This window comes from Ambystoma mexicanum, chromosome 3p (assembly GCF_040938575.1).
Source record: "Ambystoma mexicanum isolate Mex_15411 chromosome 3p, UKY_AmexF1_1, whole genome shotgun sequence".
Lineage (NCBI taxonomy): Eukaryota > Metazoa > Chordata > Amphibia > Caudata > Ambystomatidae > Ambystoma > Ambystoma mexicanum.
Genome location: NC_090925.1, coordinates 784,897,321 through 784,922,585, shown reverse-complemented (window position 1 = coordinate 784,922,585; position 25,265 = coordinate 784,897,321). Strand labels below are relative to the sequence as shown.

Below are 25,265 nucleotides of genomic sequence, written 5' to 3'. Positions count from 1 at the left end.
CTTTAGGTAACTTGCAACTTAATTATCAGTGTTATATTCGTTTTTAATTGACCGCATGAGATTGAGTGGCACCACAGCTATGTATCTAGAGAAGCGATCACGTGGGCAGGTCCATCAGAGCTCACTTTCACGTTCACTTTCACTTTACACAGCCACGCCAGCATGGTACCAGATAATGGTTGCTCAGTTTTTCAGCACAGCCCCATAAATAGCTAAGCAGGACTCAGAAGACCACGTCTGTTTGGTTGTTCTATAACTGGTATCATTTTGTGCAGGTCGTTTTATAATGTCAACATTGGTGTAGTAGCCCATTTGCGCATGCCCAATGATCTATTCAAGGGTGGGTGCATTTTGCCTCCCCAGCTTTGCATGGCCCATTGGTGGTACCGCGGGCCTATTACGATTGTGTTTCGTGAGGGCAGCGTCTCCTGGGTCTCCGGCACAAGGCTTGCAATCAGCTCCGGGTACCGTGTCTTTAGGATCCTGAGGCCTCATTCTCATCAGGTCACGGTGTGCATGCCGGGGTACAGCACCTCTAGGACCCATCAGCCACAGGACTTCAGTGCTTCTCACTCAAAGTGTCCCACTTTGCAGGGCCTCCATGATAGGTATTGGTAGGCGTGCAGCAGCACATCCCACTCACTGGGTCACAGCATGCAGGGCTATAGTTCACAGCTGCACACTCTGTTTCAGGGCCTCAGGGTCGCTCTCACCGTCTGAGAGTTTGACTTGATCCGGGCTCTTCTGGTTTCTAATAAGTTGAGCAACGCAGCTCTTCAAGGTTAGAGCTAGCGTCAGACTGGGGCCTACAACTGACATTGGGCACCAATGAGAAAGTGGCTCACAGTTGCAAATGGCAATTCATTGGGTTTCTGAAAGACTGTTTGAGTAGTGCCCAAGGGGGCGTTTTGGGGTAAAATGGGATGCACTTTAAAGCATATTCGTTTGGTAACACTGGTCAAAACTACCAGATGCCGGGGGTAAGTAACTCATCAAACTGGGGAACTTTGGCCAAAAAACCTGCCCACTTTGAGCATAAAACTGGCCCACATTAGCATTTTCGGCCTGGAATGTGGGCATTGCTCTATAGGCAAGTGGGAGGCTGGTTAGAGCACCTCCAGTATTATAATACAGCAGGGGTAGAGTACTTTCAGGATTACAGTTCTTCTGGGTCTTCGTGTGGCAACTAGATGCCCTTGGCTCCGGCTCCAGGATGCTTCTCCCTTCTCTGGTCAAAGGAAAGCGCAGACTGCGAGTAACTCCTGAAGGAGCCTTCCCTGAAACAGTAGCTCTTTTTGATTGGGTTGGGGTTGGACTTTAAGAACAACTTTTGAAAACGTTTGTGGTGTGCAGACTTTGGACTATTTGTGCACAGGGTAGGCTTGAGTCTAAGTACTCGTAAAGACTAGGTTTAACGCATGCTTTGGGCAAGTGTCTTTGCCAAGTGTCCTGCTGTTTGACTGATCTGCTGCTGGCTGCAATTAACATTGTTTTCTACTGAGAAAGCTAAGTCCCGCCCACTTACCTGCTCAGCTACAAAAGCGGCGGGTCACGCGCCTTGGTGCGCGCGCTTTGGGCAAGTGTCCTGCTGTTTGGCTGTTCGGATGTGAGGCAGGAGGCAGTGTTTTTTGGCGGATTGTCAGCGTTTTGTTGTCCCATTTTTTAAGTCAAAAGGAAATCAGCAAAGAAGATTAAATTGAAACAAAATGCCTGTTTTCAGCCGCAGTCCTGCAGTGATTTGATATTACTTCGAGCTGTAAATTGTGGTGGGAATGAAAGCACTGACAGTCAATATTGACTGAGCTCCCTGGTTTTTGTGCTGTGTAAACGGTCTTGGGCGCTTTGCCCGAACGGCGGGGGAGCTACTAATTCCAAGCTCTAAGCCAAGTTCTAAGCCATTGTAATGCTGGGAAAGAGCAAGGGATATTACCTGTGGAGCAGTGCTTTAATCAATGATTTGCGTGCTCCCGAGTTGGACCATGGGTTCTGGCAGGATGCCAGTACCCCTGTACAAAAATGTAAAACACCCAAAAGACTTGAACTATCAAATCAGATGCCGGTTGTTAATATTCCCGAAAATAGAAGTCACCCTAGGACCCCGGAGCTCTTGAAACCAAACAAAGATTTTGAAGTTTGTGTTTCACCAAGCTCATCTCAGCAGGTGCTTTAAGTCTTGGAAACGGTGGTGCACAGTTGATGTGGATATGTTGGAGACTTATGGGGAGCTCATTCCATCGGCTTAAAGGGAATTGAATAATAGAGAACACTGTGAATAACATGTCCACAGATCAGACTGTTGGCCTCATTACACGGATGGCGGAGAAACATGGCGCAATTAGCGCCATGGTTCATGCCGGTAAAATACCGGCACCGCCTTGGTGGAAAGGGGAATTACCGCCCCATTCCAAGGTTGGCGGGGCGGTAATTCCCCCTTCCACCATTGCCCTTCCCCATTCCCATTTTTGCCCCATAAGGCATAATGGGAATGGGGAAGTCGCTAATTACGGCACCGCAAATTGCGGTACCGTAATTAGCTCCCTGGGTCCTTTTGCGGGTTGGTTTTTAACGCCTGCAAAAAGCAGGCGTTAAATTCCCCAACCCGCAAAGGGACCTCGTAGTAAGGCGGTAAGGATTTACCGGTACCGGTAAAATACCGGTAACGGTAAACCCTTACCGCCTACCGTGTAATGAGGCCCTAAGTCCCCTAATACCTCTTCCTGTGCAGAACCAATGGCTGTTGGGACTCTCAGTCATTCCCCGTTGTTGCAGGCTCACTCCTCCCAGAATGCAGAGTACACCCACCTGTCATCAGGTGGGCAATCTAAATCTCCCGATGTGACTACCAGTGCTACATTTTGTTTTAACTTCTTTAGTAAATGTCTTTGAATTGTTGAAAATGGAAGGCCAGACACATTCAGGATTTTTACTGGATTTGACTAAGAACAATGGAGATTGTGAATCAACTGCAGTGAGTGGGTCTAAGGTCGGCAATAAACACAGACCTAGCAGGCTTTATTAAGGAATTGGAGGGGGACGCGAGGAAGCAAGACTTGAATTTGATAGAATTGCAAAAAATAACAGCAGATTCCCTTGAGCCTGCTTTTAATGAGAAGCAGTCTCAAGGGGCTTTCAATCAACAAATTGAAAGGCAGAAAGAAGTGGTGTTGAGCTCTCCGATTCTTAATAGAGTGAGTGAAAATTTCAACGGCACGCAGTTATGTGAATTGGTTCTGGAGGAATTCAGAAGGAGAGCACAGGTAGTCGATGATTCTGAGGAACCGGTTGTCCAAATTGTTGAACAGACTATATCCCGGGCCGTAAAAATGACAGAGGACACCACATTAGTGCAATCGGGCTGTAAAGGACGGAAAAGGTGCAAAACGAAAAATAAGGCTACATTTGAGGATACAGCCCAAGTAGCTCACAATATGGAGCCGAAATCTAAAAACAAAAAGAGAGAGAAAATAAAGAACTCTTGCAAAATAAGTTTCGTCTATCAAGCAACAGGGCTGTTAAATATGTGAAATTGAACGATTGAAAAATGGAGATGGTTTGGAATGATATGGCTCAACAAACAAATCCTCCAGATTCTGTGGGGTCTGGTAAAAGGCAGAAGCGTTCTGACTGTTCTACGACTCCCAACTACCCAAAAGATTCCCACCGGCTCGCAAACAGATCAACTACTTGGTTTTATATAGCTGCAAGAAATGTCTAGCTACTGTCTATCTCGGCAATCCAGCGTATGCAGCGCAGCTTCAAGGAATTCTTTTGCTTTAGCTGGGAAAGGAATCGCTGGAGTCCAAACAGAGAACATTAATGCAGCAGTAACATGGGAGCCAATCTTTTATCGTGGAAGGAAATTGGTCCCCATTCAGCTGTCCAATGGAACGCCCCATGCAGTAAAGGAGAACGGGATTGCAGTACATCTTTTGATAAGGGAGAAAGTGACAGCGTTGGGAATGATCCCTGGTGTTAGTCACTTGAGTTATTCAAGTCAACAGTCTGTGTTGGAACAGAACATTGTGACCGCCAGGAGTCAAACTGAAATCCAGTCAGTTAAAACAACTGGCCCTCTGGCCCTCTGTCATCATTACAACTTTTCGCAATTCCAAGGGTCTGGTTACACCGGTTTAAGAGAGGGAAGGACTTCAAGGCCCTTAACAGGAGCGTTATTTTAACTGCTTTGAAGAAAATTCCTGGTTTATATCTTTTTTCTACCAATGATCTTGAGCTTGTTTATTTTCCGCTCCGTAACTGTGTGTATATATTGTTGAGTTGGAATTGAAATCTAGACTGGGCGCTGAGACACTGTTGGCAGCTGTGAGTGAATTGCATAATATAGGCTTGGAAGTTTCCATGCAAGAAATTGCAAATCATGATCAGATTAACGCTTATAGAGGGGAAGAGTTAGAATCGAATAGGTCCCTAAATTCTACAGCATCTTTAATTGCATTGTTGAATTAAACAAATGTGCACATTTTGGAGAGGGGTAAGACCCGCCACAGATGTAAAATCGAACATGTGGGAGATGTTATCAGAGATAATTACCCAGGTTTTTGAGAAGATGATGGCAACTGATGGCTCTCACTAGCAAAGTGTATCTTGAAAGTGTTGGGGTTGGAACACGCAGGGCTCCGGTTCCTTCAAAATTAAGACAGTGAAGGAGGAAATCTTTGTTAAATTTTATCTAATTTTGTTTCAGGAGACCTGGCTTTTAAATCACTTGAGACTTGATGGTTTCATAACAATTGAAAAATGTTCTCGAGGGGGATTTGCGGTCGGCCAGCAGGGAGACTTTTGATTTCTGTTTGTGCCTCAATGGGCATTTCATTAGAGATAACAGCAACCTCTAGACAAGGTCTGCTGGCTGCCTGCATAGATTGAAAGGTACTGATCCCCCTTTCGAGGTGGTTAATATTAATATCTACTGGAACCCAGCTTGTACCAACCTAAATCATTTCTTGATGTCATTGTCTGAATTTTTGTCGAGAGTTAAGATCATGCACGGATCGGCTGGTATATTGCTATCAGGCGATTTGAATTTCAGGGTATGTTAGTAATGCAGGAGAGTGATAGGAATATTTGCAAAAAACTGACAGGAAGTGTGTTAAAATGGACGACTTTCTTCAGAAGTTGGAATTTAAAAATGGCCAATGGGTGTGTAAATGGGGATACTCCTCCTGCTAAGGTCAACTTTGAATTATTCAATTTATTCTGAGAATCTGTTTGCTCGATGTCTGCTGTTGTAGGTTCCAGATAAGGTTCCGAGTGATCACAATATGTTGTCAGCTACGCTTGCCCTTAAATATAGTTTCAGAGGGCCCAATAAAAACCTGGATCTGACGATTGGAAATGGTAGAAATCGCGTGGTGAAGTTTAAGCAGAACGTTAACATCTTGAATGATAGTTTGGGGAGATTGGTGAATGAATCATCAGAACAGGAACTGGTTAGACTATGTTAACCTTTGGGATTTGTGAACTTCCAATGGGAATTGAACCAACCCTCCCGACTAACGTTTTCTATTTCTAAACATCACCCACATTGTTTCGATGAAGGAACCTGGTTGAAGAAGAAAGAGTAAAGAAAATCCATTAGAAATCTTAACTATAAGACAACCTCTCAAGGTAAATTCATGGCAGAAAAGGAAAAAAGGCGTAAATATTACAGGAACTGGTCGCGAGCACATAAATATTTGCGCCATAAAAGGGATGGGGAGACAATGTTAAAGGTTGTGATGATGAAAAACTCTCATAACCTTTGGAGTTTGGTTAACAGTCTGAACCTCCCTCAGACTGAATTACAAAGTAATGTGATTGCTGATAGTATCATTTAATGGTAAGACTTGTAATTTAGATGTAACATGGCAATTGCTTTTGACTGAGGAGAATTTGGTAGATCTTATAAAAATATCCACCTTGTCAAGAGCTCCTGTCCCTAATGGTTTAAAAAATGCAATCTTAAAATTGAATGTGTAATTATGGGATACTATTTTTATGGCTCTTTTTCCTAAAATCCTAAGGTCTTCATCCATACCCTCTTCTTGGAAATCTGCATTCATTGTTCCCATCTACAAGAAGGGTGATCAGGCCGATCCAGCGAATTACCACCCGATCGCCGGCTTGCATTGGGATGGGAAGATTTTTGCTGCTGTGGTTCTAAGAAACTTAGAGGAGTGGATAATGAAAGAAAAGATCTTATCAGAATTACAAACACAAACAAGCTTTCGAAAAGGCCTCTCAACTTCTCTAAATCGGTTGGTAATGTTGATTATTTCTAATTCTACTGGTAAGAATAATGGTTGTATATTATATGGGGCCTGGCTTGATCTTTCGAAAGCCTTTGATACAATTAACAGAATTGATGAAACAGACACCAGCCAGCATACAAACATATCCCTAACAGGAGCCGTTGTTCCAGTTGACAGCTCATGGTGTTGCTGGTGAGTGCTTCGTACAGCCCTACAGCCGGCCAACAATGTTGATCATGCTCTGTTAGTGGTCAGCACACAAGACAATAATGGCTACAATGTTCGACCTCATGCCGATTCACAGTCACCATAGCGCTCAGTGCTTATGCCACACATAGCCTATGGCAACTTTACAACCCCGATAACTCCTAAAGTAATCCTGTAGGATAACATAAGGTATACTAGCCACCCTGTTGAATGACCTATTGCTTAAACCTGAACTAGCCCACCTCTATGCACCCTGCCTATTGGCCCACTGCATTTATGTTGTACTAGCCCATTTCTAACCACTGCATGTATGCTGAACTAGCCTATTTCTATGCACTGCATTTATGCCTCCTAGCTTGTCATAAATTGTATCAAACATTTCTGTCCAAGAACCGTATTTACTGTATCAGTCACTACTGCTCCCACAGTCCGTGCTTAACATTGTGCCCTCTATTGACGCTGTTTTCTGCTGCCAGTGCAAATGTTAAGTATTACTGCGTGCTCTGCATGTTTATACTGTCTATTCACAGCTTTTGATTGCACCTGACCTTACTATAATAACTATATACTTTGTTCTGTGCCTGATTACATTGTCTATCCCCGGCACTCACTGCACTGGACCTCTATGCAATGTATTACTTGTACTGTCCTCGCTCCTAGCACTGTGTCCATCATTGCCTCATACCTTGCTGCCTTTGCGATTGGCCGCACTCTGACCCACACCACCATGCCATCCAGTGGCACACACCCTCTCCCCTCAACACCCGCCCTGCCCTCCAACTCGGCTCACTCTCCTAATCTTGGCAACTGCCTTTCTCCATATCATCGCCACCCTCCTTCTAGCTACCCCCCCTAATTCCCCCTCCCGTATATGGTGACTACAATTTAATCACTCCACAGAGCCTTCCCCTGCCCGGAATAATACCACACTCATGGCCACCCATGGGCCCCTCTACGCCACTACAGAGCCTGCCTCCTCATTGTCGCTACCACTTAACCTAGTCAGCAGATTCCATAGACTTAGGAGCCACACCCTACCTTTTCAACTGACCTGCTTCCTCACTTCTAGAAATGTCAGGAATCGCAGACTGTGCACCTGCTCAAACCTCCATCACTCCTCACACCACACCCACCTCCATGTCCCTAAATCAGTGCCCCCCCCCACAGGACATCACTACTCTCGAACCCACACTCACCACCACCCACACTCGCCACCTCTACTACAGCCCCTCCCTCTACACCCCTACTAAAGACAAACCCACAAACACCACTCCTCAAATGTGCCCTACTCAATGTTCACTCCCTTCCTGCACATGCCCTAGAAATACATGATCTTCTAATCACTAACAACCTTGACATACTTGCCATCACCGAAACGTGGCTACACAAGGCTTCCAGCCCCGCCATTGCCCTAGCCCTTCCACCAGGCTATTCCATCCTTAGACAAGACAGGCCATCACGAATAGGAGGTGGAGTAGCTCTAATGTCTACGGGAAACGTATCCGTTAGGCTAAATAACCGCCCTTGGGAAGGCAACTCAGTCATTCTATCTGCCCAACTCTCCCTGTCACCCAACAGCACCATTAACATTCACATTCTATACCGACCACCAGGACATCCCTCTGACTTCCAGGGACACCTCATCCACTTACTTGGTGAGAATATTAAAAGCACCACCAAGACACTACGTCTCAGTGCCCTAAATCTAGGGTTCAACGACCCCAAAGACAAAGCTGCCACTACAGTCGCTAGAGATCTAAAGGACCTAGGCTTCTTTCAAAAAGTCACCAGTTCTACCCACTTAAAAGGTTGCACCCTTGACTGGGTCCCCGACCACAACTGCTCCTCCATCGTCGCTTCCAACACTGCATACCCATGGACTGATCACATTGTGTCCAATTCACAATACCCACAGCCCCCTACACCAAAACACTCTCACATGCCCCATAGGACCTAGTCAGAAGCTCAAATAAACTCAACAAGAACAATCTCTGCCCTTACCTGGAGGTCCCTGAACTATCACCCCCATTCTCCAATGACCCGAACATCCTAGCAGACATTTATAAGGACACCCTCACTAAAGCTATCAATTCCATAGCCCCACTTGAATGTTAAAAGGAAAGGAAATCACTGCATATCAAATCCTGGTTCACAGAAGAACTTCAAGCCCTATGCACCAGCAAACAGAAAGCCCTCAAAATATGGCAGGCCAACCCTTGCAACAGTACCAAAGAAAGCTTTATCGAGATCTCCCACCATTACAAAAATGCCATTTCTAAAGCTAAATATAACTCCTTCAATGCCCGTATTACCAATGCTAACTCCCAATCAAAGGAAATCTTCACCATCTTCAACAAACTCATCTCTCCACCCACCAGCCCGGATGAGATCATCAAAGATGAGGCTTGGTGTGCAAGTATACAATCTGCCATGCTTAACAAAATTGACCTCTTACAAAAGAAAATCCAGGATCACTACAAAGCCTTGCCCCATAAACACTTGCCTCCGCAAACTGTCCTCACTCATTCTAGACCAATCAACCTATTCTCATTCAGAGACATCACGGAAACAGAAGTCATCAACCTCCTTCAACACCTTAAACCATCCATGTTTAAAGGAGACATATGCCCACCTAAGATCATCAAGGACTGCGCCGATTCCCTCGCCCCTCTTCTGATGGCTTTCATTAATGCACCTTTTAAATCAGGCATCATTCCTGCTAGCCTCAAAGAAACCTGGGTACGCCCCCTCTTAAAAAACCTACTTTAGACCCCGCCCAGCCCAATAACTACCAACCCATAACCACTGTCCCGTTCCTCCTCAAAATTCTGGACAAAGCAGCCCACAGCCAGATCCAACACTTTCTTGAAACCAACTCCATCATAGGGAAAAGACAATCAGGCTTCTGCAAAGGGCATGGCACAGAAACTGCCTTGGTTGAACCTCAAAAGCCAAATCACTCAAATCATGAACAAAGGCAAGCCAGCACTCCTTGTATTACTGGACCTCTCAGCTGCCTTTGACGTTGTAGATCATAAAAATCTCATTGCACACCATACCCACTCAGCTAAATTCTCCAAAGAAGCAGCATCCTGGATAACTTCCTTCCTTGAAGTAAGAGCAATGAAAGTCCTCTCTGACATAGCCAAATCGGCCCCCACCATTATCCACTGCGGAGTCCCAAGGATCTTGCACAGCCCACACATTGTACAACTTATTTATGAAGCCTCTCTTCGACAAACTTGACAGACTAGGTATAGCGTATACCAACTACGCTGACAACACGCAAGTACTCCAACCACTATCTGGCTCTTACAACCAAGATGCCATCGCATTACACCTAATCTACTCCACTATCCAAGCCTGGCTGGCGGCTAATGACCTTTGCCTCAATGGAGACAAGACTGAGATTATCATCCTAGGTAAAAAAGCTACGCTAGCCAAACTAGATAATCTATACTCCAGTTTCAGCATAGATGGCACTATCATACCCGTCTCCACATCTGTAAAGACTCTAGGGATCCACATTGATTCTACACTTTCTATGACAAGACAGGTTAGCGCCATTGCCTCAGCATCGGCTCACACCATCAAGCTCATCAGCGCCATAAAACCCTACCTCTCCAAGCTGAACAGTCTCACAATAGCCTGAGCTATTATAGGGGCCAAACCGGACTATTGCAATGCCCTCCTTGCCGGTACCTCAGCAAAAACATAAACAAACCCCAAATCACCCAAAACAATGCCCTAAGAGCAGCACTGAGCTTTCCGAAATGGGACCATATCTCTCATGCAAGACAAGCAGCAAACTGGCTCCCTGTAAAAGACGGTATTACTTTCAAAATCCTTACTCTCACACACAAATGCCTATCCCTCACAGCCCGCTCATACCAGTCAGAGAACATAACAAGAGTGACTTCCACACATCCCACACGTACGCATTACTCTAATCTTCTGGTCACCCCCACACCAAATGGGCCAAAGCAGGTGGGCTTGGCTTCGCCTACATAACTGCCAAATTCTGGAACAGTCTCCCTATAGCTCTCAGAGCAGAAACCTCCCTACTGGCATTCTGCGAAAACCTAGAACCCTCCCTCTTCAACTAACACCTCCCACCCCTTTCTGCCTCATCAATCACTACCGTGTATGTATACATTTGTGATTGTAAATATGCCTTTGTATATCTGTAACTAGGTCCCTTCTTGTAACAAGCACCACTTTGCCCCTGCCTCGTCACTGTTTTGCTTATCACTGCATTGTATGTATTTGACAGTGTAAAAATGCTTTTGTATGATCTGTAACTAAGTTCCTTTCCTGTAAGTTCCTTTCCTGTAACAAGTGCCACGATGCCTCTGGGCTGTTGCATGCTATACTAAAACAAACAAATAAATAAACAAACAAACAAACAAACAAACAAACAAACAAACAAACAAACAAACAAACAAACAAACAGGGAGAGACTGTGGGCTAAGCTTGATTCCTGGGGAATCCCGAACATTTTTTTGGCTATTTTAATAAGTTTGCATGAAGGTACGACCATGTGAGTTAGATTAAATGTGCAGGTGACCTATCAAGGGAGAAACCCACTGAAAGAGGTGTTTAGGATGGGGTGCATTCTTGTACCCTGCCTTTTTATCCTTTATTCGGATGATTTGTCTAAAACTCTTGCTCAGAAATTTGTAGCTATCCCCTATCCCTAAAATCTGTACATAGTCCTTGTCTTGGATTGCTTATGCAGATGATATTTGTCCTACTGGACTATTGGCCTAGAGGTTTGCAGCGCCTTCATACTGCCTTTGGTAGGATTTACAAGTAAACCCGGCCAAAACACAAATTATGGTATTTAAAGTTTACTGTAAGATTGATCCAAAATATAAGTAGGAGCTTCTTGACCAAATGATCCCAGTGGTAAATGAATGTACTTACTTTGGGTTCAAACTGTGCCCCAGGCAGTCATGCTCCCTTGTGGAAGCAGATTTAGATGTGAAGCTGATTCCCCTGGCTGTGCAAATGAAGAAGATCAACAGCACATTTGGTACATTTTCGATATGCCCACTGATTAAATATTATAAAGCAAAAGTAGTCCCTTAATTGTTTTATAGTCTCAATGTGATACTTTATGCTCGGACTCTTCATTGGTCAAGTATTGAAGGTAAGATCTGGAAGTAAGTGATACGACTTCCCTCATGTTTACCGATGGTAAGTCTAAGATTAGAATTGGGTCTTCAATCCTTAAAAATGTCAATGGACTGGAAAATTCGGTCACATTATCGATGTATACAGACACCAACAAACATATACTTCTAGAGCTGGATTGGGGTTCCAATTTGGTGCTAGTTCAATTGAATAGATATGTTGGAACCATTCTGCAACAATGAGGGGGTTAGGTACATTTGGTTACCAAATTACTTGTTTTCGCAGTTGTAAATTAAGGTCAGAATTTCTTAGATTTTGGTTAAATCTCGTAAACACCAGGGGGAATTCAATCCATTTATGATAATTCGGTGTCTAGAATATCTAAATGTACTTTTTGCAGAGAGACTGTAGTGCAAAATTTACAGCATTTAGTGATTGTTTGTAAGGGCACAAGTGATCTTCGTAAAAAGCATTTGGGTATGTTTGTTGAAAGTTTGGATTGGCTTCTAACAACTTCGTTTGGGAAAGACTTATAGCAGGACATGAGAGACATCTTTCTATTGAAGACTTAAAGATTGTTTGAATTTTGGGTTTATTATTTTTCTAGATCTTATTTGATGATTTAATTGGATGATGATTGTTGTATTGTTTTTGTTTTCTTTTTGCTCTTCTTCTTTTTCCTTTTTGTAAAAAGTCATTGAATCGTTAAATTAAAAGGTTTAACTCATTCTTTTGGCAAGTTCCCCCTGGGTCTTTGTTTTGCATAATGGGGTTGTGCCGGCAAGGAGCGAGGGCTCATAAGATTAGGATTTGCAACTTTAATATTTGGAACACTGAGGTGCACCTCAGTTCCAGCATCAAAGCGTGGTTGGCAGTAACTGGCCCCCATGACCTCCTCCATTCTGCCCCCTCCCCAAGCAGGGGATATCATCACATATCACCCCTTCTTCTGAGTCCCTTCCTGGGAAGTCTATCTGGGAGAAACATGGGGAATCAGAGCTAGCAGTTCCTCAAACTTTTATGGCCGCTCACAACCACCGAAGGGTTCACCTGCTCAAAAATCTACTGGAGGGTCCCAGTCTCGGTCTGGTTTAGTTTGGTTCATTCCATATATTTTCCTCTGTTGGTTTGTTTCTGTGTGTGCCAATATCTGAATTGTGGTAAATCTGAACCCAAGCTGATTTCTTTGTGCAGACCTGGCATGAAAGCCACTTTGGCTTGTAGTTGTTGTTGGTAAACGCAGAAATTCAGTCAGGGTTTGGGGGATATTTCTTGTCCCCCATGAACACATGGTAAGGGGACCAACCCCTATGGAAGAAGTGATTGCGCACAAAATCCAGTGTAACTGCGTCTTTTCAGCTTCCAAAAGTGAGCAGAGCCTTTACCTGACACTCTCCCATTTGGATGTCCACATAATATTGTCTTCCTCCCCTTATCGTCATGGTAATCAGGGCTTAGGCGCAAGAGCTTCAGGTAGCAGGAAACATGCCTTGGCTTGTCCGCAGAGTCATTTGTGGAGTGAGGAAGGGCTGGGAGTGAGAGGATTGCTGCCTCTCTCTGTTTAATGGGATACCTGGCGGGGGTTGGCGCTGCAATTAAGGAACAAAAGGAGAGGTGGGCAAGCCAAAAGGAATGATATCAAATGTACCCTGCTGTCCAGAAAATGGCACTGCAATCTCTTTTTCAGATAAAAACACAGCCACAATGACGTTGAGAGTGCCCATGGATGAAAGGGTCTTCAGTGACTGATGAATGGTACTCACACATAGCCACCGCCAGCAAGGAGGAATGCTCTTGGGAAAATGATATATATTGTGAAACATGTCTCCATTGTAACCAAAACTGATTACATTCAAACAAGCCTTATATTTTATCTTTGCAACAGTAGAATCACTAATATGATTTAAAAAAGGTTTAAATATTTGATGGTGTCACCCCTTCTGAACTCACTAGGGGAGTCCAGCCAGGGGCATGCCAGTTAAGGGCGGAACAGGGAAGGGTAAAAGTCAGCCGTTGACCAACTTCTTTACCTCTTAGGCTATGAGCCTTTGCATTGCTGTGACCTGCTAATTGTCTGTAAGTGCCCATTATTGCTTCTTCTCAGCTTCACCCTTGCCATGCACTTCTCATGCAATCTCTTCATGTCCCTCCTACTTCTCTCTTCCCATCTCAATTCTCTTTCCATCCATATCATCTCTTCTCCTCGACACCACCTCTTCTCACCCCACTACTCCCTCTATTCTGAAAACGTACTCCAATCCTAACTACAATTACACACCTTAATCCCGCATCTACCCCCAGTGCCTTTTTATTTTCAGAATCTATGTTGCGATGCTTCTACATCTCACTCTCTTTCTATTGCTCTTTGGAATGCACAGTCTGTCTGCAATAAAATCTACTTTACCTCCAACTTCTTTCTTTCTCATTCTTCTTCTCTTGACCTTGTTACACTAACTGAAATCTCTCTCTCTCGGGCTCTGCAAACCTTGCAGCCCTCCTTAACTCTGCCTGCACCTACACTCAACCTCCTTGCCCCACTGGCAGGGGTGGTGGTGTAGGACTGTTTTCATCATCTAAACATCGTATAGCTCCTAAACGCCTATCTCCCATGAATTCTCCCTCATTCAAATACACTATCTCACCAATCACTGCCCCTCTATTATCTCTCTCCACCAGCCACCTGGTTTGGTAGGTCAGTTCCTCGATTCCTCAACCACATCTCCCAACTATTTCTCTGTCTCCCTCCTGATCACTACCTCATTGTCATTGGTGTCTTCAACCTCCCTCTCTCTCTGCTGCTCTATCCACTGACCTTATCTCTCTCCTACGTAACCACTCACTCTCTTCTATCCACTCTCTGGCCACCCATTCAAATGGAAACTCGCTTAACCTTAGTCTCATCTCCTCTCAACTCTCCACCTCTTATATCTCCACAGCTCCTTCTCCCTCCAATCACTCTATCGTCTTTGCCTCAATCATCACTGCAAACCTTCACGATTGATCGTAACAAAAGGTATGAGCATTGACTCTAGCACAGGCTGACCCAGCATCACGGAAGACCTGCCTGATATTATACCAGGGGGCCTTCCCTTCCTACTTCTCAAAACGAGTTTCATTACTGCCAAGCTGATCCTGACTAATCTTGATGAAGACCTTTAAGGTTGAAACACGTGTCGGCAAGTCTCATGAAATAATTATGCAATCACGTAAAACTAACTTCGCATATTCTTTTCAGAGAATCTTTGAATATGTATAGTGTTAAGCGTGTTTGTGGTAGGTCTCAAATCAACTACCCATCCCTAGCCAAGGACAGTGGGACACTGTTCTCAGTAGACGACCTCCACACGTAGCAGGGCACGTACCAATCCCACCCGGAAGCACGGTAGTACCCGCCTGTTTCTATTGTCCCAACCCAACTGTTTTCAATCTCCACTCCTGCGTCTTCCTCACTCTCTCCATCTACTACAAGTATTACTAAGCATGAGGTTCCTTCCACCAAACTCCCTGACTACCTCTCTGACCTATACCACTCTCTCTTCTACTATGCTGAAACTCACCTTTCCATCCACTGAAGAAGTCTTCACTAACTTCAACACTGCTCTTAATGCTCCCTTCTCCTCTCACTGCCCTCTTACTACACTAACTCCTAAATACTCACCTTCAGAGCCCTGGATTACATCGCTCATCCACACCCTGAAAATATCTATGCAGAAGAAACTTCATATTGGCAAAGGTCCAAACACTCCTCTGATCTCCAACTCTATCTCACTGCTCTTCCAAACTATTCCTCTACTCTTGACTCTGCCAAACATGACTTCTATCTCTCACATTTCGTCACAATCCACCCCACCTCGGCACCTCTCTCAACTCAATTTGCTCACCTCCTAAACCCACCTCCATATCCTCTACTCTTTCAGCAAATGATCTTGCGCTCTACTTTGCTTCTAAAATGTCTGCCATTCACAATACCTTTGCTACTTACCTTCCATCCCCTCCTCCTGCTCACTTTTCTCCACCACTCCTACCCTCCAATCCCACTACTATGTCTTCATTTGACCGCACCAACCCTGATGAGATTCTTGCCACCCTTCTCTTGAGGGGTAACCCTTCCTGTGCCCCCACTGACCCATTGTCCCCACACATTGTGAAGCACATAGCTCTGAGTGCTGATCCACATCTTAATTCCCTTTAGCACCTCTCTTGACAATGCCACTTTTCCCTTGTTCTATACGACAGCTACTGCCATCCCTCTCCTTAAGAAACCTGATCTAGATTCTAATTGTCCTGCCAACTTTCACCTTGCATCTCTCCTACCACACTATTCCAAAATCCTAGAGTGAGTAGTATTCAATTGACTCACTGAGTTCCTTCATACTCATAACCTCCCGGACCCTCTTAAATCTGGCTTCCAACCTATGCATTCTACTGAGACAGCTCTCCTCAATGTCAGTAGCTTCATATTTTCTGCTCGTCCTGCAAACCTTTCATCTATTCTTATTCTTCTCAACCTCTTTTGTCTCTGATGATGTCAACCATTCTGACCTTTTCTCGACATTATCTCTCCTTGGCACAAGAGATAAGGCTCTCGCTTGGTTTGCTTCATACTTTGCCCCAGACACTTTCAAGTGTCCTGGAACAGCCTCACCTCCCCACTCACTCCCCTTACTATTGGAGTTTCCCAAGGGTCTGTACTTGATCCACTTCTCTTCACTCTCTAGACTTCCGCTCTTGATGCCCTGATCTCCTCTTACAGATTCTCCTATCAACTATTAGCTGATGACACTCTGACATTGTTCTCCTTTCACTCCTTATCCGATGAGCTGTTGTCAAAAATGTCAAACTGTCTCTCCACCATCAAATATTGGATGCCGTCTCACTTGCTCATGCTCAACTCCACTAAGACTAAAGTTCTCTATTTCCCAGCCAACCAGGCTATCTCTTCCTCTCCCCCTGATCTTCTCTTCTCTCCTGATGACCTTCATTCATCTGCTTCCACTCATAACCCAGTCTCATCTTTGAGACTTCACACCATTTATTGCGCTTCATCTTTAGATCTGCTACTGCAACCAGACTCAACCTCCTCAATATGAGAAACATCCGTCATCTTCTTCCTTTCAATCCTGATAAACCGTTAATCTCCTCCTTAGTCCTTTCTAAATCTGACTACTGTGCCAGTCTCCTCTATGGCCTTTCCAACTATGCTTTTTCACCTCTGGACAAAGTCCTCAACTTCGTAGTCTGTACACTTTTCAACCCTTCTTACTTTACGTCTACCTCCTCTGCCCGTCACCAGATTGGCAGGCTATCTAAGAGACAAAGGGCTAAGTAAAAACGTCTTATCATCATCTTCAAAACTATCCATGGACTTTCCCTGCTCTACCTATCTGCTCATCTCACTCCCTACTCCCCTCCTCGCTCGTTACGGTCATCTTCAGCTGACCTCCTTGCAACCACTTGAGAACCCTGTGCACCCTCTTATTTCTGCTCTCTCTCTCTCTGTCTCTCTCCTCGCTCCCCTACTCTGGAATGCTCTTCCTTTCCCTTTCTGGACTACTCCAACTCTACCATTATTTAAATGCAACCTCAAAGCTTTCCTTTCTGAAAAACCTGTTTCCTAGTACTCTACACTACTGCATCACCCTGTTCTCCTCTCTTTCTACCTTTCATGGACAACCTTACAGCATTATTCCAAACACTCCTCCATACTTATATCAGCACTTTTTCCACCATCCATTGCCTATGTTAGTCTGTCCTGTCATCTTCCCTGGTTTATGCTTCCACCTTCCCCTGCAACATCTGGTCTTCAAGTCCCATTCTTTCACCCAGTTGTAAAAGACCAATGTCCTTCGCTCTGTTATCAATGTACATTTTTCAAGTGTTTTTGTGCCCAGAATGCATTGCTTTCCCTATGATTTCTATAAATAAAAATAAATAAATAATTTAAAGGAGCTTGTCTGGTTTTAGTAATGTTTTTAGGTTCTGTAATATACATATAGGTGCCAGGTTTATGACAGACATTACTGAACATGCTTAACATGACATGAAGTGAAAAACCTGCAGAATTATACATGTTTTCAACCAAAGAAAACAAGCTACCTGCGTGAGCTTTTGCATGGCAGGCTGTGTCGCTGAGTGCATATCATTTGTCACAGGCAAAGAGAATAAGGTAAGGGGTATGGTAGAGAGATGAATAAAGAGAAAGGATGATGATAGAGACCATTTAAGAATTGAGGAAGGAAGAGATGGGGAAGAGGGAGAAACAATTGATGTATTGTCAGGATCATGTATTATGTGGTTTAACTACTTTTCAAAATATCTCTATAAATAACAATGTTAAGTTAGCTGTGGGAAGCCAAGCATTAACACATAGCTGAAACACCTGGATCTGGGATGTATCTTGTTAAGTACCTAGTATGTAGATAGGACTCACATCATGGCTTCACCAGTGTGTGTGATTCTGGGCAAATCCTTGAATCTCACTATGGCTCAGCCAGCCAACTTGGGAGTACCTAGAAGTGATGCAGTTTGCAGTGTATGCGATTAAAAGAAAAACGTCACTCGTGGTCTATTAGAATATAGTGTAGCACTGACAAAGCCAATGCTGCTAGTATACAAAGAAACCCTGGTTGTTTACAAATGTGTGTTTTGCCTCCACCCACCAGTAAAAAAGGGCTAAATATTGTTGGAGGTGGCCCTTGCCTAAGCAATCCACGTCTGCGTGCCATGTCCCTTTCAACTACGCCTGGCGCTCTTTGAGTCATGTCCCTTGTCAGAGCCAGCCCAGTTTCTTGGCAGGGTCAGAGTGGATGATGGCCCGGGGAGCAGAGCTAAATAGCTCAAGACGGGGGGGCGGGGGGGCGCTGTAAGGGGCCTACTAAGAAAACAGACTCTGATCTTGCCAGACAAAAGGTTAAGCAGCCTGCTGCGCCGGTGGGTGCTCCTGAGATGTTCAGCTGGCTGCTCTCTGCCGACTTGTGGATGAATGCAATGTGCCTGCAATATGCAAATAAAGGAATGCATATTCCAAACCCAGCGTGCGAGATGCTCTGGAGTCACACACCCTGTGCCGCTCATTGTTTGTGTTAACAGCCTTTCAAGTGGGGCAGTTTATAGGTGATGGCTCATTGAACAAGCCGTTGTTTTTACACAGTATGTGCTTAACATTTCAATGTTTTTATTAAAGGAAGGCCAGCACAAGTATCAGTTAGCTGAGCATACCTATGTATTCTTCAAAGAGAGTTAAAATGCCAGAGAGTATGTTTTAAACTATTTTCTTTATTTTCATGTCTCTTTATTTGACACACGTTTTTTTTGTATATTACTTTTGAGTTACATATGGCGCATCCCTGGGAAGGTGAACTGTCATTTCTTTGCTTAAGTATGCTAACGGCTGCTTTGGGACATGGACTAAATGCATCCGTACAGCATGAAAGGTCTTTTAATTTTCTAAACAAGCCAGCCACTGCCTAGTACACCCGATGATAACTCAATGTCACTTGGCACCTTGATTAGGAAACTAGAGTTCATTGTGTTTCACCATGCAGACAGTAGTCCATGGCAAATCAATGCAATGATATGTTTTCTGCAATGTTTAATGCACTGCATAAGCCACCACCCTGTTGGTTAATGGTGTCTATGTGGCACTCCCATATGTAACGGCACATATGCGTGTTTTTGTGTGTTTTTTCTGACCAATGTCCATACAATAGCGTCCTGGAACGTATAAAGCAATCAAAGAAGTTGCCTCAGATTGTACATCCACTAAGCCAAACGCCCTTTCTACACTGCCACACCATGATTTTCACTAGCTGCAGGCCAGCACTAATATGCAATGCTAATGCCAGCACTGTTTTTGCAGAAATAATCCCAGAGGCCTGTGCAATAGTGAGGAGGTAGTGGCTGAGGAACTGTGGACCCCTTATCATGTACTAGAAGCCGGTTTTGATTAAAACGCTTCATCAGCTTATTACTAGTCAGGCTAAAGTTTGTAAGAGGTACAATCCTTTCTGTGTATCCTTTCTGTGCATCGTTTATTGGGTCTCTCTTGTGAGGTATCCTGTCCTGTCAATAGATATAATTCTATAAATATGTTTCTGTATTGGGGGTTGGGCATGCTCACACTGAGACCCAGCCCTTCTTCATCTAAAATTCTTCAGAAACAAGAAGCAAAAGAGCATTTGTACCCCATTTGAGTGTCTGATGTTGCAACCATTTTATACTCCCATCCAAAAACCTAGGCTGTCCAAATGAGCATGTATGGTTCATGGTTACAAACATTTTAATGTTGGAGTGAGTGTTGTGAACAGTGATGTGAGCACCAAGCCATGCCACTGTTATGAATTTAGGGATTCACACATTCAATCCTCTTATCACAGACTTGTTTATCCAACCTAGAGATCTCTGACCACTGTTATATTCCTGAAATGCTCTGTGATTTAATGCAAAGCATACAGGAACCCTCACTGGCACTTGTTGTCCCCTTCTCCATTCTCGTAGAGGTATTTTGAAAGAGTGCAATAAGAGTGTACCCAAACAGTCAATCTTGAAATGATAACCTTCCATCAGAAGATAATTTGTATGGTTAGTCTAGTACTGCCCCTTGCGAAATACAAGTGAGGTGGTCTGAGCAGAACACCTGCAACACAGGTCCAGTGGTCTATGGGCCCTCAGACCCCGGTAGGCTGATCACACTGCAGTGTGCCAGTACGGACAGTTTGAAACTGCATTCAGGCAAGGCCTTCTCTAAGAGCAGGTGACAGAAGAACCATTTACTTGGACAGCAACAGCTGTGTTTTCATATTAGAATTGTTCTGTAAAGTACTTGCATTACAATATAATGAAATCAGCTTCATTTATATAGCAATTATTTATTCATATCGAGGAGGGGTTTTGTAGCAGGACACAGAGGTGTAGTTTGGGAGTGACGTCTGCCAGTCGGTGTGGGGGGGGTGCATTCTGGTGTTTCGCTCTGGGCACCAAGTTGGCTAGAAACTGCCCTGGTAACAAAGCTACTGCCACTACCTACTTGGTGATGCAAATAGCCTCCTGCCTGTACCATTAGCATGCCAAGGGACCCTCTGTGATTCCTTCTGCCTAGCTGCGCATGTGAGGCTGGGTCGCATGATCCTGGTACGGGGAATTTCTGTGGTTCGGCCACGGAGGGGGGACACTCGCTTAGCCAGCCCCGAGCTAGAACAATTTTATGCTCGACACTGAAAAGTGGAATTGGCCACCCACATGATAGTCCAGACAACCCGAGTAGCGGAAGTGCATCTCCCTTCCTGACAGGGAATGGGAGGCATATCAGGGAATTGAGGCAGCGCAGCGTTTGTCAAACACTCAAAGTAGAGGACATACGAGTTAATCGGGTAATTTCACATTTACCATTAAAGCTCTACGATACGCCTGTGCAGTATATCTACATTAAGGTTGGTCCCATGAATTATACAGTTGACTCGTTTGAACCGAGTTCATTATTATAGTGACTGAACATACAAACAAATGCATATCACAAATTGAGCAACAAAACTAAATAGTTACCAATCACGAAGAAGCTTATTTTGAGGCATTTCCCCAGGACCATTTCAATTGGTCCTTCTGGTAATATATTCACTTTCCACAGAGGCTCAGTAAGAACTATGGCGACGGCGCTGCGGAATTCATACCTGCGCAAAACAAAATTAAAACAAATTAGGGAAGGGGTTTGAGTGCCCCGGCTAGAACATCATGGGACGGCAACAGTCACAGAGCCCTAATAAGAGAGACGGCAGGCAGTTGTGTAATTGCACCCCGAAATTCACATGAACTCAGGCTCTGGTAGTCATAGATAGTGTGAAGCGAGGAAGAGTGGCATTAACCTTGCAGGTCAAATTGGATCATAGGCCTCATTACAAGTCCGGCAGTAGCTTTGCCGGTAAAACAGGCAGGCTGCCTCCGGACTTGTGGATTTTTCCAGTGCCTGGCTTCACGGAAACACCAGGTGTTTATGACCCTGGTGTTTCCTGGAAGTCAGGCGCCAGAAAATCGTTAGTCCCCATTCCCATTTGAGTCCCATAGGACTCAATGGGAATGGAGAAGATGGAAGCACCGAAAAGTCTGCGAGCGGTCTGACCTGGCGGGTGGGACGGCAGCTGCCCGCAGAATCGGAGTGTGCCGGTCCGGTAACAACAGTGCCGGTAAGCCCCGTAATGAGGCCCAATGTGTTAGTTTGAGAGTTTACGGTTATTTCCGTGTGCTCCCTCTCTCAATCTGTGATTGAGAAGGGTTGGCGGTGGCAATGGCTCTGGCCCGCACGTGCTGCTGCACAGCATCTCTTTCAGGCATCCAGTATCACAGAAGTAACACATCAGGCCAGGCCTGGCCCAGTCTCTATGCTCAATGGCAGTGAAGTCGCATTGAGGACTGCTAGGGGCCAGAATGGGGTTTCATTAGAAAATGAGGAATGGCTAACATCTACATTCACATGCAACCGGGACTCAATACTAAGTCAAAATATAGGAAGAATAAATATATTTCAGCCAATTAAAACACACAAAATCCCCACAGAAATGGAAATGGGTGACTGGATGCAGGCACGATTGGACATCTTTCGAAACATAATTAGGTGGGGGATGTGTCCCCAACCAACATAAAACACCATCTTTTAGACTGGCCCCTTACCGTAAGACAATTTACCAACAGGCATTGACAAAGCCAAGTGTGTTGGCTTATGTATAGGTACTAGTGAGGCTTTTGCCAGGCACTGCTGTCATATGCTCAGATGCTCACACCGTTTTGCAGCTGTTACCATTTTAAGGCCAGGTAGTAGTATAATTGTAGTGCTGGGAAATGTCGTTTAATGTTCGCCACTTGCAATGGCGCACACTTTATTGTTTTCCATGATTCATGGCATGAAGATCCTTGGGGCTTTTGAAGTTGCACTTGTGGTGCGACAACCAACGCCTACTTGCTTTGGCCATGTGTGTTTAAAGAGAATAGAATGGCTAAGTGACAAAAAGAGGATCATGCATTGGGATTAACAATCCACCATGATAGTGTGTCTACAGAACACGTTAAGGCGATCCATGCTGAAGGGGAGGAAAAAAGTGAGTTTGATGGAAACGTAAGGGATATGAGATCACTGTATTTGTTGAATTTTACTGGAGGAGGAGGGTTGATGTTGAAGTTTTTTTTTTTTCTTGAATGGTGTATAGATAGTTTTGTGTTTCAATGTCGTAAAAGCAACTTTAATGAAAACGAATTTGCTTCTGTGAATTCTTAGACGCTCTGCAACTGATTTCGCTTTGAGTGGGGGCCTCATTTCTCTTATTGTATCATCATTTTCCCAAATCATATTTTGTTTTATTTTGTTCATGCAATATTCAACTTTCCTTTGTGTCGTTAATCTACTCTGAGGATTGCCCAACTGGTCCAATATGTAGCACATTGTTTAATATTGCCCTGTAATGACAGAGCCTGGATCGCTTCGTGTGACATACAGTAATTCATATTTCTGTTGTTCTAGAGTAATCCCTTGTTTATGATTTTCTAAGGCAAATGATGTCACGTCAATGATCGTAGATGTATTGCTCTACCAAGTTTACATCAGGATAGCTACCTAATTGGCATAAAAACGAGAACAAATACAAGTCTAAATACTGACCCGTTCCAATGGGGTTCTGAAATCGACACTCCTGCCCATTTACAATTCTTTCTTATGCAAATGAGGTGCATTTACAATTGTAACTTGTTGCGCTCAGTCTCCCATAATGGGATGTATTGAACCATAAGCCACCAAATGTTGCCAGGACATTGCTACAATAAGGAAGGGGCTCCAAGAAGCAGTCTTTGATGTTTCCATTACAACTGGGAATGCTGTGGTATACAATTACTGGTGCACAAATTGTTAATTTCAGATGTACAACTTAGATGTAATCCAATAGTGGGTTGTTTAACCTATTAAGTAAACAACCTTGGGGTCATTTTTGAATCCACTCTCTCCTTCTCCTCTCACATTTCAGACATCTCTAAAAAGTCTAACTATCAGCTACACCTCAAAGGTACTGATGCTCAATGTCTCCAGAGCCCTGGTTCTCTCTAGGCTGGACTATTGCAACAGCCTCTTCCTCAACCTCCCTTCTTCTGCCCATCGCCCTCTGCAACTCATCCAGAACAGAATTGCGAGACTTATCTTTGGCCTCAAGCTCAGGGACCGAATCTCTTCTGCGCTAACATCCTTTCGTGGCTGCAAGCTCAAGACCCTCTGCATTGTTCATAAGGCTTTCTGGGACCTGGGAGCTACCTACCTGCAACACTGCCTCCCTAAGTACTGTCCCTCACAAGCCCTCTGCTCATCTGCCTCCAACCTTCTGTGAGTGAGCCATTTCTCCAACCAGAGATTTGGAGGGAGATCCTTATCCTCAGCAGGTGCATCCCTCTGGAATAGCCTCCCTGCTGCCCTCCATCTTGAGCCGATTTTCTTAAATTCCAGAAACTCCTCAAGACCTTCCTCTTCTCCTCTTCCTTCTCTCTCCCTCCTCTGCTCTTTCCCTCTCTCCCTCCTCTTTCCTTACAGCTTGCTGACTGGCTGTTTGGTGTTCCTCAGAGTCTCACAGGTCCATGGCCTCCCTGCCAGTCCTCTTTCGTTCTTGTCTCAGGGCCCTACATCCCACTCATATTCACTGCACTTGAGAAATACCCTATGAGAGTGACTTTCTCTGCACCTACCCCAGTCTCCACCGACCAGGTGCACTTGGATCTCCCCCTTCCTGTGACCGTCTGTGCAATTGCACGATCCGTTCGCACCGTGCCTGAAGATCACCTTCCTGTTCTTCCTTGTCTTCACCCCTTAATTGCTCTGGTAAAACGGCAGAATCGCTGTCGGGCCTATTTGCTGCACCTCAAACTGTTAAGTGTACTCTACGCACTTCCTCTGCCGGTGCAGATTATTATCGTCTCAGAATTTCAAGGGCTCTGAGTGACTGTTGTTTTTTCCTCACGTTCCCACCCTCTTTGAGCGCTTTGAAACACTTGCCTGTGTATAGGCGCTTCATAAATAAACAATACCAAACCATTTTCTTCCAATCAGGAGTAATGTCACATATCACGTGTCTGTGTGAGTTTCTGGAGCACGGCGGGATCTCTTTGCCAGGTGAGACGACGTGGATTTGCTCCGGACTGCCGTGCCTGCATGGGCGTAGGACATGGGGTTTCAGAGGGGACAAACCCCTCCCACAATTTTAGGCAGGGGGTGTAATTCTATGTATCCCCCCCCACAATCAGAAGCAAGGCGAGAAGCAGGGGTTTAATTTTAGCAAGACTGCCTGTGTTAACTTAAAATCAGGGCTGGAGCTGGATAATATATGAGCGAATGTTCACTCGGCTCTGCTCATACAGTGTCTCTTGCTCAGAGACAGTCACACTGGCTGGTTGTTTGTGGCTGGCTGCCTGGTAACCGGTCCGGACCGTGTACATAATTGTTTTATAACTGCTCACGCTCCTGGGGTTGTTCTGCTTGTGAGCACAACAGTTCCCACTTCTGTGATTGGATGAAATTTCAGGCATTTTGCTTAATAGACAGGCTGGAGGTGGCACCTATACCTAAAGTAGTCCAGGCATTGATGGCGAAATAAATTATTTTTTATGGCATGCAGACAACTGAGCTTGTAGTTTTGAAGGTATGAACCATTACTGTTG

At 44.6% G+C, this 25,265-nt stretch overlaps 1 protein-coding gene across 2 annotated transcripts in view; it reads right to left on the bottom strand.

Annotated features, from left to right (window-relative positions):
- Nucleotides 1–25,265, bottom strand: part of LOC138580873 (uncharacterized) — a 570,368-nt gene that overhangs the window by 171,576 nt on the left and 373,527 nt on the right. For both annotated transcript variants that reach the window (XM_069651760.1, XM_069651761.1), the window contains exon 8: nt 21,132–21,256. In XM_069651760.1, the coding sequence (XP_069507861.1) occupies nt 21,132–21,256 (125 nt within the window). The remainder of the gene's footprint in view (nt 1–21,131; nt 21,257–25,265) is intronic.